Source organism: Podarcis muralis, chromosome 16, assembly GCF_964188315.1.
Source record: "Podarcis muralis chromosome 16, rPodMur119.hap1.1, whole genome shotgun sequence".
In the NCBI taxonomy this organism is placed as follows: domain Eukaryota; kingdom Metazoa; phylum Chordata; class Lepidosauria; order Squamata; family Lacertidae; genus Podarcis; species Podarcis muralis.
This window is the reverse complement of record NC_135670.1, coordinates 35089204-35102151: the sequence shown is the minus strand read 5'-3', so window position 1 is coordinate 35102151 and position 12948 is coordinate 35089204. Positions and strand designations below refer to the sequence as shown.

At 47.7% G+C, this 12948-nt stretch overlaps 1 protein-coding gene across 20 annotated transcripts in view; it reads right to left on the bottom strand.

The window, feature by feature from the left end:
• The window catches only part of RIMBP2 (RIMS binding protein 2), a 296295-nt gene that overhangs the window by 15801 nt on the left and 267546 nt on the right, over positions 1-12948 (bottom strand). For 11 of the 20 annotated variants that reach the window (XM_077920567.1, XM_077920568.1, XM_077920570.1 and 8 more), the window contains 2 exons: positions 12155-12275; positions 493-677 (listed from right to left, as the gene is read on the bottom strand). In XM_077920567.1, the coding sequence (XP_077776693.1) occupies positions 493-677; positions 12155-12275 (306 nt within the window). Of the gene's footprint in view, positions 1-492; positions 678-7584; positions 7732-12154; positions 12276-12948 lie in introns of all 20 variants that reach the window. The other 9 variants (XM_028709315.2, XM_077920566.1, XM_077920565.1 and 6 more) reach the window with 1 other exon arrangement.

Sequence of the window (12948 nt, the reverse complement as noted above, 5' to 3'; positions counted from 1 at the left end):
GTAAACTTTAAATGGGAGCACCGCCATTCTAGAGAGATGTGTTCTGTTGTGTCTCACTGTGATTATTAAAGATTCTAACTGGTAAGACGACTCCTTTTCCTTTGTTCTGCTTATCTGCTGACAAGGAAGCTGATTCCCTGAAGCCTGACACCTTGGAGGTTTCTAAGCAGTGGTTTGGAGGCTATCTGCCATGGCTGCTTCAGTTGAGATTCCTGCATTACTGGGGTTGGGACTAGACTGCCCTCAGGCTCCCTTCCAACTCTTCAATTCCATGATACTGTGATTCGAAGGTGGAACGTGACAGCCAAGGACATCCCATGTACTACTTGTGCGTAGGAGAACAGGCAAGTGAGGGCTGGCTGAATGCACATACTGGTTGTCGGGGCAGTGCCCCTTCAGCCCTCACAGACTGGCCCCCACGGGTAGCAGCCATAACTGGTTCTAGCCCCAATCCTGCATGAGTGTGCTCCGCTTCTGCTTCACAGTCCATACCTTGATAATCTGCCCTTCTTTAAACGGGAGCTCTTCTTCAGCAGCATCAGGATTGGGAGACATGGTCAGTGGGTCATAGTCGAAAAGGGCAACGAAGATCCGCGTGGAAACCTCCTCTGCACCAGGGTCAGTTTCGGATTCTTCGTAAATCTCTGGGGACAGACGCTCTCGGCTACAGTACCCATCTGCAAAATCAAGGCCAGAGGCCGGAAAGAAAGTTCAAGTACGCGTGAGGGAGCAGCATTGCGAGATGATCTTTGACAGCCCTCCATGCAGGTGCCTCTCAATCTCATTCAGCAAAGACCCCAACTTGTTGCTAGGATGCAAAATAGAGGATGTGAGAACATAGGAAGAGACCACCTGGATCAAGACAGAGGCCTACCTAGTTCAGCACCATCCATCTGTCAAAGGCTAATTCAATGCTTCTGAGAAGGCCACAAGCAGAGCATGAACGAAATAGCCTTCAGCAGCTGATATTCAGAGGCACGGTACCTCAAAACATGAAGGATTTATTAAGCTGTCACGATTAACAGCAAATTTGTCTATTCCCCCCTTTTAAAGCCATCCAAGCTACTAGTCCTCCTCACATCTTGTGGCAGAGCGTTCCGTAAGTTAATCAAAGGCTGGATGAAGGCAGTACTTTATTTTGCACACCCTGAGTGTGCTGCCAGATGCAATTTTATTAGATGAGCACAGGTTATGGTACTATGGGAGAGGGCAGAACATTTTTGCTCTAGCCACAAAAAGCACTGGCACCAAAAGCAGAGGCCCAATGTCTGTGTCGTAAGCAATTTAGAGTGGACATTTATGCAACGTGAAATTAGAGAAAGAGGACACAGATTTTTGCATAAAGCTTACACTTGCTAATTTATAGGAACAGATGCAAATTTGGGAATCACAGCTGCAAGTGAAATAGAAATGCAATACAACTCACCACAGCAAGGGAGACGTGTGTCCCGGTGGTCCTTGTGTGCTTGCCCTGGCCCCTGCTCTCCCTTCTTAGCATACATTCTTTATTAACTTTAAACCTGACTTGGTTTATAGCTCAATTGGTAGTGCATGAGATTCTTAACATCAGGGTCATGGGTTCAAGTCCCACACTGGGCAAAAAGATTCCTGCATTGCAGGGGGTAGGACTAGATGATTTTTGTGGCCGCTTCCATCTACAGTGGTACCTCTAGTTGCGGACACGATCCATTCCAGGGTGCCGTTTGCACCCTGAAAAGTCCACAACTAGAGTAGTGTTTCTGCACAAGCATGGAGTGCAAAAGAGCGCTTCTGTGCATGTGCAAAGCATGTAGAATGCTTCTGTGCATGCGGCGAAACCTGGAAGTATACACTTCCGGGTTTGCCGGGTTTGCAACCCGAAAATCCGCAACATGAACCTAACGCAACTAGAGGTATGACTTTATAGAAATTATCGTTGTCATTATTTATTTGTGTTGAAAGCAGGTTTGGACTGGAGAGCCCTTCAAACCCAGCCAGATGGGCGGGGTATGAACAATAAATTATTATTATTATTATTATTATTATTATTATTATTATTATTATCATCAACAACAACAACAACAACATCAAAGGGTGGACATGTTCAAATAGAGGACTGTCCTCTGTAAAGTAAGACACAAGGTCATGGCTACCCTATAGCAATCCTGCATTATAGTCTGCTGTTCATAGAGGCTGTCAGTGCTCATGTGGACACTGTGGATGGCACGAGGGTGGGTGGTATTTGATTCAGCTTGCATTTAAACCAAACCTACTTGATTTGCACTTCCTGAAACAATGCACAGGCAGAGATACAAAAATGCTTCACACTGGGGGGTGGGGGGATGCTTTTCCTCTTGTGTAGCTTAGGGGAAATTGCATACAGAAATACATAGATTAGGTGAAATTCACACTGAAAAGCTTGTTTTAATGAGGTAAAGGTAAAGGGACCCCTGACCATTAGGTCCAGTCGTGACCGACTCTGGGGTTGTGGCACTCATCTCACTTTATTGGCCGAGGGAGCCGGCATACAGCTTCCGGGTCATGTGGCCAGCATGATTAAGCCGCTTCTGGCGAACCAGAGCAGCACACGGAAATGCCGTTTACCTTCCCGCCGGAGCGGTACCTATTTATCTACTTGCACTTTGACGTGCTTTTGAACTGCTAGGTTGGCAGGAGCAGGGACCGAGCAACGGGAGCTCACCCTGTTGCGGGGATTCGAACCACCAACCTTCTGATCGGCAAGTCCTAGGCTCTGTGGTTTAACCCACAGCGCCACCCGCGTCCCTATCTTAATGAGGACTCGAAAAAGTAAAAGCGAATAGATGTGAAAATCGCAATGCTGGAAAACTGTGAGGATCCCAACTGGACAGATTAGCCCCTCCCTAGTGGACAGGTTGCCTCGCTCCAGTTTATGAACAGCAGGTGCAGGCAGTTGCTAACATGGCCCTAAAACTACAGCTCTGCTTGAGTACTCAGGGCCAGACCCCCACTATGGTACATGGTTTGGGGGACATCCATTTGGGGATCAGATGGGCTCCGGCCACACATTTAACCCTCCTATGATGTGGCAGCTGTGTCAGGACCCTCATTTCCCAACAGTCCACACACCCTGCCTTTGTGTCCATGAGCGAGATGGAATGTATTGCGTTTCCATTTCAGTTCTAACCGTCGTTTCCAAATCTTCTTGTCTTTTTCTTCTGAGCGTAACCTCCCCTTGGGACGATCTCACATTTATTACGACAAATATTCATAAAAAAGTGACATGAAATGACCAGGCAGCCTTAAGGCTCGACTGCAGTAAAGCGGGGGCCCCGGGAAGAGAATAGGAAGTGGAATTTGCAACAAAAGGTTGCAGTGTATTGTGTTGCTGTTCAGGATTCCAATCATCCAGTTCAATTTCCCCTCCTCCACCCTGTATCCCATCCCGCAACCCCAGTAAGTCAGAATCCTGTGGCCACTGAACACACTGCTTTGAGCCCCTTCAACTTGGGTCTCCCACCCATCCAATTAAAGTTGCTTTCATTATTCTGCAAATCTTAATGTTCCCCCAATTCTTCCCTCTTGTGGGTGGGTGGTGCCTGGACATGGGTGAACATTTTTAATAGCTACTGCTATTCCCTTTGGCCATACCAGTTTTTATATCATTCCCTCCAGCGGACAAACCTATTTGTTTGTTTGTTTATTTATTTCCCACCCTTCTCCGTAAGGTCCCAGGATGAGGGACAGCATTAAAACGAGATTACAAACCATTTAAAGCAACTTACAACCATAAACATAAGGTGGGTCCTGAAAAGATATACCTCAAAGTGCCCAAAGCCAGGGTGATTTTGTTTAATTGTCAAGTTGGGGTGCTAGAACTACTTGCTCTCTCCAGCAATAAATGAGCTGATCTCCTTCTGCCTGAAGGGGTAAGACTGGCACCTGGGCTATTGTGCCCCCAGCCACCAGAGGAATTCGCAGTTGGCAGGAGGGCTTCTGCAGATTGGCATGTTTACAGTCCACCAGTCCCTGCCTTCAGCTTCTCCTGCCTCCTTTCTCCAGAGACAGAAGCTTGGAAGCTACACTGCAGGGGTGTTTGCCAGGTACCTTAACAACACCCCTCCTGCATTGTTACCCTGTGCTGCAGATCAGAAGGGTCCATCTCCTACCCATTAGCTCCATAGGTGACCTTCGGTCAATAGTAGCAGTCTCTCAGTCTAATCTATCACACAGGATGGTTTTGAGGATAATTTTGTGGGGGGCGGGGAGGGGAAATCACATAGGCTGCCTTGAGCTTCTTGGATGAAAGGCAGGATATAAGTGTAATAAAAAATAAATATTAATATAAATCTATCTATTCATCCATCCATCTCCCACTTGCAGCCCATGCAATTCACACAATCCCGCACATTTTTACAATCAAAGTCATCACATGTTAACTTTTGCAGAATATTTGGCCATTGCAGACTAATTTCCTGGAAACTCTCTGTGTTGGCATCCCTCCCCCAACCCCACATGCCTTCCTCTAACTTCGACTGGTTTCAATGATTTTTTCCCCCAAGTTGCGATGAACATTAACCAAAGCAAGCGCTGGTGCGTTCACAAGGAAAGTCGACTTGTGAGGACTTCATAATTGGTGGTGGGATAATAACTGTGGGAAGGGCCTCTTAGTTCCCATTTCCCTATCTCAAGTGTTTACATCAGAGTCTCTTTGATGAGTGAAGTGCTCCAAGCAAGACACCTGGACCGAATATGCAATGAGGCCCATGGCAAAATGGTACCACAGAAACTTTCAGTGCATAGATAGCTACAGAGAAAAGTCTTACTGCAACTTTAGATACAATTTACTGAGCAGAGCAGTTGGACTTTATTAGCTTTTAGCTCCCCTGAACATGCCTTCGCCCGGTCAAAGTGGCAGTCTATGGACAAGAAGACCACACTTGAGAACTGACCACAAACACTCTAGTCTATATTATGGATGCAATCCACAGCAGACAGTGTCCACCCCATTCCCTTTGGAATCCAAGGAACTTAAGACAAGTGACATGCTGAGATCCCATTCAGCTTTTGTGCATGGGATGGGGAACCTGTGGCCATCCAGATGTTGTTTGGCTGGGGCTGATGGGATTTGGAGTCCATCAATGCCTGCCTTAACAGTGTGCTGGATCTGGGGATGGTCTAGATGCGAAAAAGGCATGTGTTTTGCTTTTAACCAAATTTTGAATTATAGTTCCATGGATACAATTGAATGCCATTTTGAATCAAGACTGAACCTTCCAAAACAGCAATGATTTCAACCACCGAATTAAAAAATGCACAGATTTTTTGCGTTTCTTAGGATTCCCAAGCAACGCTGGGTATGAAGCTCTTGACACCTCTAATTGCATGGCTAATACTTCTTGGGTGGGGTGTAATGACCTTTTCTGCAGTTCAGCACTACCTCAATGCAACCCCACACCATTACGTGTAGCCCTAGGCCTGGCGCCTGCAATCCAATGGCAATTTGATCACACACCCTTGATGCGATTCCTTGACACCACATAGGAAGGTAAGTGCATGTATCTTTGTTGGCACACTGATTTCAGTGGTTTCCAACAGACCCACACAGACAAGTCTAAAGGATGCTGCCCATGTGGTCTTCCTTGTGTGCTTAAGGAAGCCTTTATACTTACCGAGACTGGCAAGGGAGTATCTGTAGAGAGGAACACCAGCCATGCCAGTAGACGTATATGTAAGAAGGTCTAATTCATTTCCCATTTGAGAGGGATGGGGGAACATGTGGGCCTCAAAATGTTGTTGGATTCCCAGCTCCCATCAGCCAGAAAGTCCAATAACATTTGGAGGGCCACAGGTTCCCCATTCTTGCATTGCAAGAACCTGCAACATTGCCACCACTCAACCTACGTTGAGGTGGCACATGGTGGCATCCCACAAAGTGGCCGGTTCTGTTCACAACAAAGGAGACTGCGCATAGAGGGGACATATCTGCCATGGGCACACCTGCATGAGACGTGGCTGCCACTAGCAGGACCCGTCTGCTCGCCTCAGTCGCTCAAGGTCAACATTCACCACTGGCATCCCCCAATGCCTTTTGCATATACATATTTTTTTGTTCGACAGAACACCACATTTTCGGAGAGGTGCCGCCTTTTCAAGGGGGAAAGTTACTGAAACGTCATTTCTAAGCAGCAGGAGGGCAGACAAAATGCATGGCAGCCAGACAACGAGGGGGAGGAAGGCCAGACCCAAAGCCTTGCATTTGTTCTTTGTATTTGCTTTTTCTTGTAAAGCAGGTGGGAATGTGGACAAGGGGGTAGCATATGGGACAGAGGGGTATATGAGGACCACACCCCCTAAACACACACACACATGCACACACCAGAAGTAAGTTGCCAAACCAAGATGGTGAGGAAAGGAGAAGAGGGAGACTCTAGGTCATGGGATGGGGAACCTGTAGCTCTCCAGATGTTGTTCAACTCCCATTAGCTTCTGCCAACATGGCCAGTGGTCAGGGATGATGGGAGTTGTAATGCAACAACATCTGGAGAACCGCAAGTTCTCCATCTCTGTTCTAGGTGCACAAAAGTTTACTTTTATTAGGCCCACTGAGGAATGAAAGCAAATTCATTTTCATGGGGCCTCCCCACTTCCCAAAACAAGATGGTGGCAAGATGCCTCTGGGATGTGGCCTGTGCCCAGGGAAAAGAGGATTTACCCCCTTGTAATCATGCTTTTCTATTCTCCCCCATTCTTGAGTTTGCACTGCGTTGCATTACACGCCTCCAGAATGCTCAGAGATCAAAGCATCCCTGTTTTGAATCAACACCACACCCTACTTGCAAGCGAGTTCCATTGATTTCGGCAGTGCTTGGTACTTGTCTACATGGCCTCAGCACCATTTTGGTAGCAGGGAGGCCTGACGTTCAGATCTGAGCTCTGCTAACAGCGGGGCTCCATGACATTTTCAGAGGTGAAACAAATCCTATCCGCATGCAGGCTTCTGCCAGACTTGGACATTAATTAAATTTGGAATTCTCAGAGAGAAAGCCTAACCCTATGCATGCTTTCTTGGACACACGTCCCACCAAGTTATTAGGATTTCCCCCCAAAGCAATGGTGTGTCATGGGGCTGCATGATCAGAATCTGCTCACTGCCCTGGTGTTGTCGATTGGCTCCCACCTGAGCATCCTGCACCTGCATTTCGGCCACAGAAGCACTTAAGGTGAGGGTACAAGAAAGCGGTCATGTGCTTGGATCATGTCCATTGGGATTGCACAGCCAAGTAGAAAGGTGGGGGGAGGGGGGCAGAGAGAGGATGGGGTTCATGCAATGGGTGGTGCTTTTGACTCGTTTCAATGTGGAAAGCTGATGGCATGGGCAGGGAATGGGGCCAGATGACCATAAAGCTTTCTCCTCCCTAAGCAAAACTTACCTGTTCGAAAAGAGGGGAAAGGAAAGCAGGGCAAGACTTGCCTTATCAAAGAGGGGGCGAGGGAGGGGCGGCCTCGGCATTCGGCGTGGCATGCAACGTCGACATACAGAGATGGCGCTCATTTCACACGCAGCTCTGAAAAAAGCAGCCCTTTTTTGTTTGGCACAAAGGACGAAGAAGGGTTTTGGCATACCGTATCTATAGTCAGAGGCCACGGTACGTTGCCGGCACCATTTCCTGTGTCCGCCAATGCTGCGATAATAAGCATCTTCTCTTAGGGGGGAACTATGCCCCTCACTACCTGACCGAGCACCTTCACTGTTACTGTCCATTGTAATCTCTATGGAGAAAAACGGAATGGTCTATTAAGCACGACTCCGGTTACCCTTCCCTTGTAGAGGCTTCCGCACGGCAAGGCTCTCTGCCCGGCTCTGGTTTCCCTTTGGCTGGGACGTTGGCTGCCATGCACCTCAAAGCATTCCACAAAAATGTTAAGAAGGGAGGCCAAATCCTCATCTTGGCCCAGCCGACAGGATACCCAGAAGCCCAGAAGAAGCACCTGAGCAGAAACACCGCTCTCCTCACCTGTGGCTTCCCAAGAACTGGTCTCTGAAGGCATGCACTTCTGACAGTGGAGGGACAGCACCACCATTGCAACTAGTCTGGTACCCTCCAGATGTTTCTGGGCTCCAGCTCCCACCATCCCTGGCTGTTGGCCGTGCTGCCTGGGGCTGGGAGTTCGAATCATCAACCCACCCTTGGAGCCCACCAACATCTGGAGCGCCATCAATTCCTCTTGCACGTGCTAATCTAATAAAAGGCTTATTTTGGAAGGCCTGATTCACACTTTGGGCTGTTTTGTTCTCTCTTTTTTGGGTAGAAAGGTGGTTCTTCTCAAAAGCTGAGTGAGATGAAGTAGCCATATGATGTGGGTGGGGTGGGGAGAGTAATTCACATGGCAAAATTGCCAGTGTAATGCAATCATTAGAGTATTGATTTCAGGGATCTGTGTTCAAATCCTCACTTTGCCACGAAGCCCGCTGAGCGGACTTGGGCCAGTCGCTATCTCTATTCCTAGCCTACCTGCCAGGGTTGTGGTATAAAATGTGAGGGGAACAATGTACACTATCCTGAACTCCTCAGAGGAAATGGTGGGCTAAGACACAATAAATAATATCAGCGGATCCTCGAAAAATATGTCAGCAGTTCCTCCCAACCCCAAAGCTGTGGCACTTGGCTGTCTTACCATACACCAGGCAAATGATGAGGGGAAGGCACAAGACTGAGGCTTGTTTGTGTAATAATAAATCATAGTGTATCATCGCTATGTACAAATTCAGCCTCTCCATGTTTGATCAATTTCCCATTGGCATTCTATAAATGTGGAAGCTCACGGGTCCCTCTCAGGCCATCGTGGACTTTTTTGTTCACAATTTTTTGTTTGTTAATTATATACTCTTCTGCATCCTCAAACTATGGAGAAATGCCTGACTTGATTTCGGCGGCCCTGGTTTCAAAAGGACTCAACCTCTTGAGTTTACTGTTGGTGGTGATGATTATTTAACCTTTATGAGAAATGGCAAAGGTACCTCATGCTCTGCCAGAGAACATGAGCTGCGTGAGGAGAAGCCGCCTCAAACAGGTTTATCCCTCTGGGGAACAGAAGAAAGATAGCCAGGCCACTGAAAGGAAACCGCAGGGACACAATTCATATTTCAAGTTTTCTCATTCAGATTGTTGGGTCTTCCTTGTTGGGTACTCTTGACCAAGCTCCAAAAAAAAAAAAAAAAAAAAGATTATGGAGGGGGAAATGCAATGTGCTGATGAAGAGGAATGGGAAGATGGATGCTCTGATGGGTGAATCAATGAGGAGGATGAGGGCAATTCCTTCCAACAATGGGTGCACCTACAGCACATCAAACAGAGTTCAAGTGACATAGGTTTTCTTCGACAAACCTAGCTATGCCTCCCCCCAGCCGGGGGCCTGATATGGTTCACACAGAAAATCTTTCTACCCCCTGTCACCAGACCCCACTGATTTTGGCAATAGTGGCTTGTGGCTCACTGCTCATCTGCATGAATCATCTGTGTGATGTGTGTGCATGTGAAAGGGGCTGTGCGAGAGTGTGGCTAGTTGGGGGCAGGGTGACTATGGCCCCTGGGTTTTTTAAAAAAGTGTGGGGTGGGTAGGAGCGAGCTATAAATGGTTTAAAGTGGAAGAAAACTGCCTTCAGGCTGAGCAGAAGGGCAGACAAGGCAGACAAGGATCTTGACAATTGAAAATCACCTCCAGAGTTACAGGCTATTTCTTACCATGGTGGCTGCTGCCCATTAGGACCAGTAGAGCGGAAAGCAGGGAGGCCAACAATAGGGGGAGCCAGAGCCAATGGCAGCCTAAAGCTAAAGGACCCCTGACAGTTAAGTCCAGTCGCGAACGACTCTGGGGTTGTGGCGCTCATCTCACTTTACTGGCTGAGGGAGCCGACGTTTGTCTGCAGGCAGTTTTTCCGAGTCATGCAGCCAGCATGACTAAGCAGCTTCTGGCGAAACCAGAGCAGCGCATGGAAATGCTGTTTACCTTCCCGCCGGAGTGGTACCTATTTATCTACTTACACTTTGACGTGCTTTCAAACTGCTAGGTTGGCAGGAGCAGGGACCGAGCAACGGGAGCTCACCCCGCCGCGAGGATTTGAACCGCCGACCTTCCGACCGGCAAGCCCAAGGCTCAGTGGTTTAGACCACAGTGCCACCCGCATCCCAATGGCAGCCTAGAGACAGCTAATTTTAGTTTTGCCTCTTCCCCATCCTCCTCCCACCAGAAGTACTGAAATTGAGGAGGAGGAAGAAGCTGCCTCAGGCAAAGCCACACCCCTGAATCGGTTGTAAGTAGAGAGGGGAAGGCCTGGAAAAAAACTAGAAAAATTGGGGGGAAACCAGTCCCCCCCATTTTTTCCAAAGCCGTTTCCCTCCCGGAAAAATAAAAACAAAAACCAGTTTGATGTAGTTTTAATATTCCACATATCGCCCCCCTTGTTCCCCCACTCTAGGCCTTCCCACATTTAGTTGTAAGTAAGAAGAGGCAGATAGGAGTTGAATGAGGGCCAACTGAGGCTGTTGGAGTTGTGCTCCACTCATCTTAAGGGGCCAGCCCCCACTGATTTGTTGTATTCCATATTTTTCCCCTATAGGGGAAAAAGCAGTGGGGGGCAGTGGGGAGGGATGGTGGGTGATTTTAAGCACCCCTTTCCATTCCTTCACTCAGTTCTGCAGCCTTTGGAATCTGCTTTCAGGTGTTTTCTTTTTTAAAGGGTGGGTGAAATAACATGTAAGTAGCAAATAGCATCTAGTTTGGCTGATAGTGTGCTGAGAGAGCAAATCCTTTGTTTGAGCTCCTTTAGATAATACCACTCCCCCAGGGGTCCATGGGGAAAGGCTAATCTAGTTTCAGCTTGTGCTGTAGGTACATGCAGGTCCCGCTTCCCAAACACAGTGTGTTTGCATAACAAGTTGACGATTTCCATTGATTCCTATGAGGAAGTTTCTAATGTGTTCCCAATTACAGATTTTTGTCCCGAACATCCCCCCCCCCCCCCCGGAAAACCCAGGGAAAATGTTCTCTGATTTGTCTGGTCATTCCCCCTCCCTCTGATCCTCAGCCAACCAGCAAAAGGCAAACAAGGAAGTAAAAAATGCTTTCTGTTTGGATATCTGAATCTGCTGTGCGTAGAGCAAGTCTTGGGTACGAATTCCTCGTGTTCAGATAAGTGAACTTTCACATAGCGAGCATTCGGAAAGCGGGACCTGTGTGTACATCCAATACAGCCACACACCAGCTTGTTTTCACCAAGCTCAGTGTGTCCACTGAGACAGCCTGAAATTGTCCTAGGTGTGAGCAGGACAAATTGGGTGATCACATCCAATTGCCGTGCTGCAATTTGAAAACCCACCGTCTGCGAATCACAACAATGTGGAGAGTACAGAGGAATTCTCCTGTGTGTGGAAGTGGAGCAAAAGTCCCTCTTAAAATAAAATAAAAAGCCAAGAAACTCTTCTTATTAAGAGAGCTGCTACACTATCTTCCAACTCTGCAATTCCATGGGGATTCTTTAGTTGTGGTCCCTGCATTGCAGGGGGACACCATATGACCCTTGAGGTCCCTATGAACTGACTGAAAGATGGTCAATAAGAAAGGCTTTGCACCCCATTTCCCAGGCCTCCCAATTCTATCAAAATTGAGAGAAGACATATAGGCACACCGTCTTCATGGGACTGTATTGCTTAAGAATATACATGGCGGACATGGGGGCTGCCTGTTCAAATGCGTCCATGCATTGATGCACATGCCAGCACACAGGAAGAAAACTTTTGGGAGCCTTCTCTCTTGTGTACTCGCTGAGTAGGAGTGGAATGGCATAGAGGAGTATCCAAATTACACAGCATGCCCTCTGCCCCGCCCCCACCAACAGGACTCTGTAGTGGTACGGCCCTGGCAGGATGCTACCATCTGCCTCTCGTGACAAACCCAGGTTGTATAAGCAGAGTGGTTCATCCACTTGGCAGTTTCCTCCCCAAAAGTCTCTCACGCTAAATATCCAGCGGGAATATTCCTACGGAAAGCAGACAGAAATGTGCCGTTGCTGTTCCTTCCCACTGTATCAAAATCAAGGTCAGGAGCTTGATTTGGGGACTTCCCTTCCTGCCAACCCATCTCTGTGCTTCCCTTCCAACAAGCAACACAACATGTACCAGTCAGGCCAACTAACCAATGGAAGGGACCAGCATGGGCCGCGACCGCTGTGGTCCTCCCGAACTTCTGTGAGATATTCTTTGACCCCGGTGCTCCATCCTGTCTGGTCGTCCGGAGGATGATGGGTTACTCAAAAGCTAAGAACCAAAATAAATGGGAGGAAGAGAGAGAGAGAGAGAGAGAGAGAGAAGGGGAGGGGAGAGACAGGTTTAAAAGTTACACAGCTGTACACATGTCAGTAAAGGGTGGGGGTGGGGAGAGGAAGAGGGCAGGGGTGTGTGAAATTAACAGAAAATCAAGTCAATCATTAGCTCTAAAGGCAACTAAACTTTGTTTTTAACTGAAAGGTTAGCTGAAAAGAAGAGGACAGATGCCCAGTAAACCTGGAAAGGAAAGAAACAAACGAAAGAAAAAAAGTTTGCTGGCCTGATGTGGTACATAACTTTGCAAACAACAGTCGCACATTGGAACAGAAAAAAGGAGAGTTTTAAGACATTCTTTTGCCTTTGTCGTTGCCACTAAAACATGCTTCCGGTCCCTTTGATCCCTCCTTGAAGTGGACTGAGGCTCTTCCCCCAGAGCTGCGAAGAGTGGATTAGCCTGTATTTATTTGATCTACTCATTTCACTCCAGCCAGACTCTGTCGTTTTTTTTGCAGAATCGCCATCCATCCATCCTCCTGTCATTCCTTTCCCCCTACTGTTCAGTCTGTGGCCACCTCTAGGCTTTTAAAAGTCATTAACGCTTGCAGGAAGTGGGGGAGAAGAAGAAGAAAATGAGATCCCAAAACCTTCTCAAATTAATTTATTT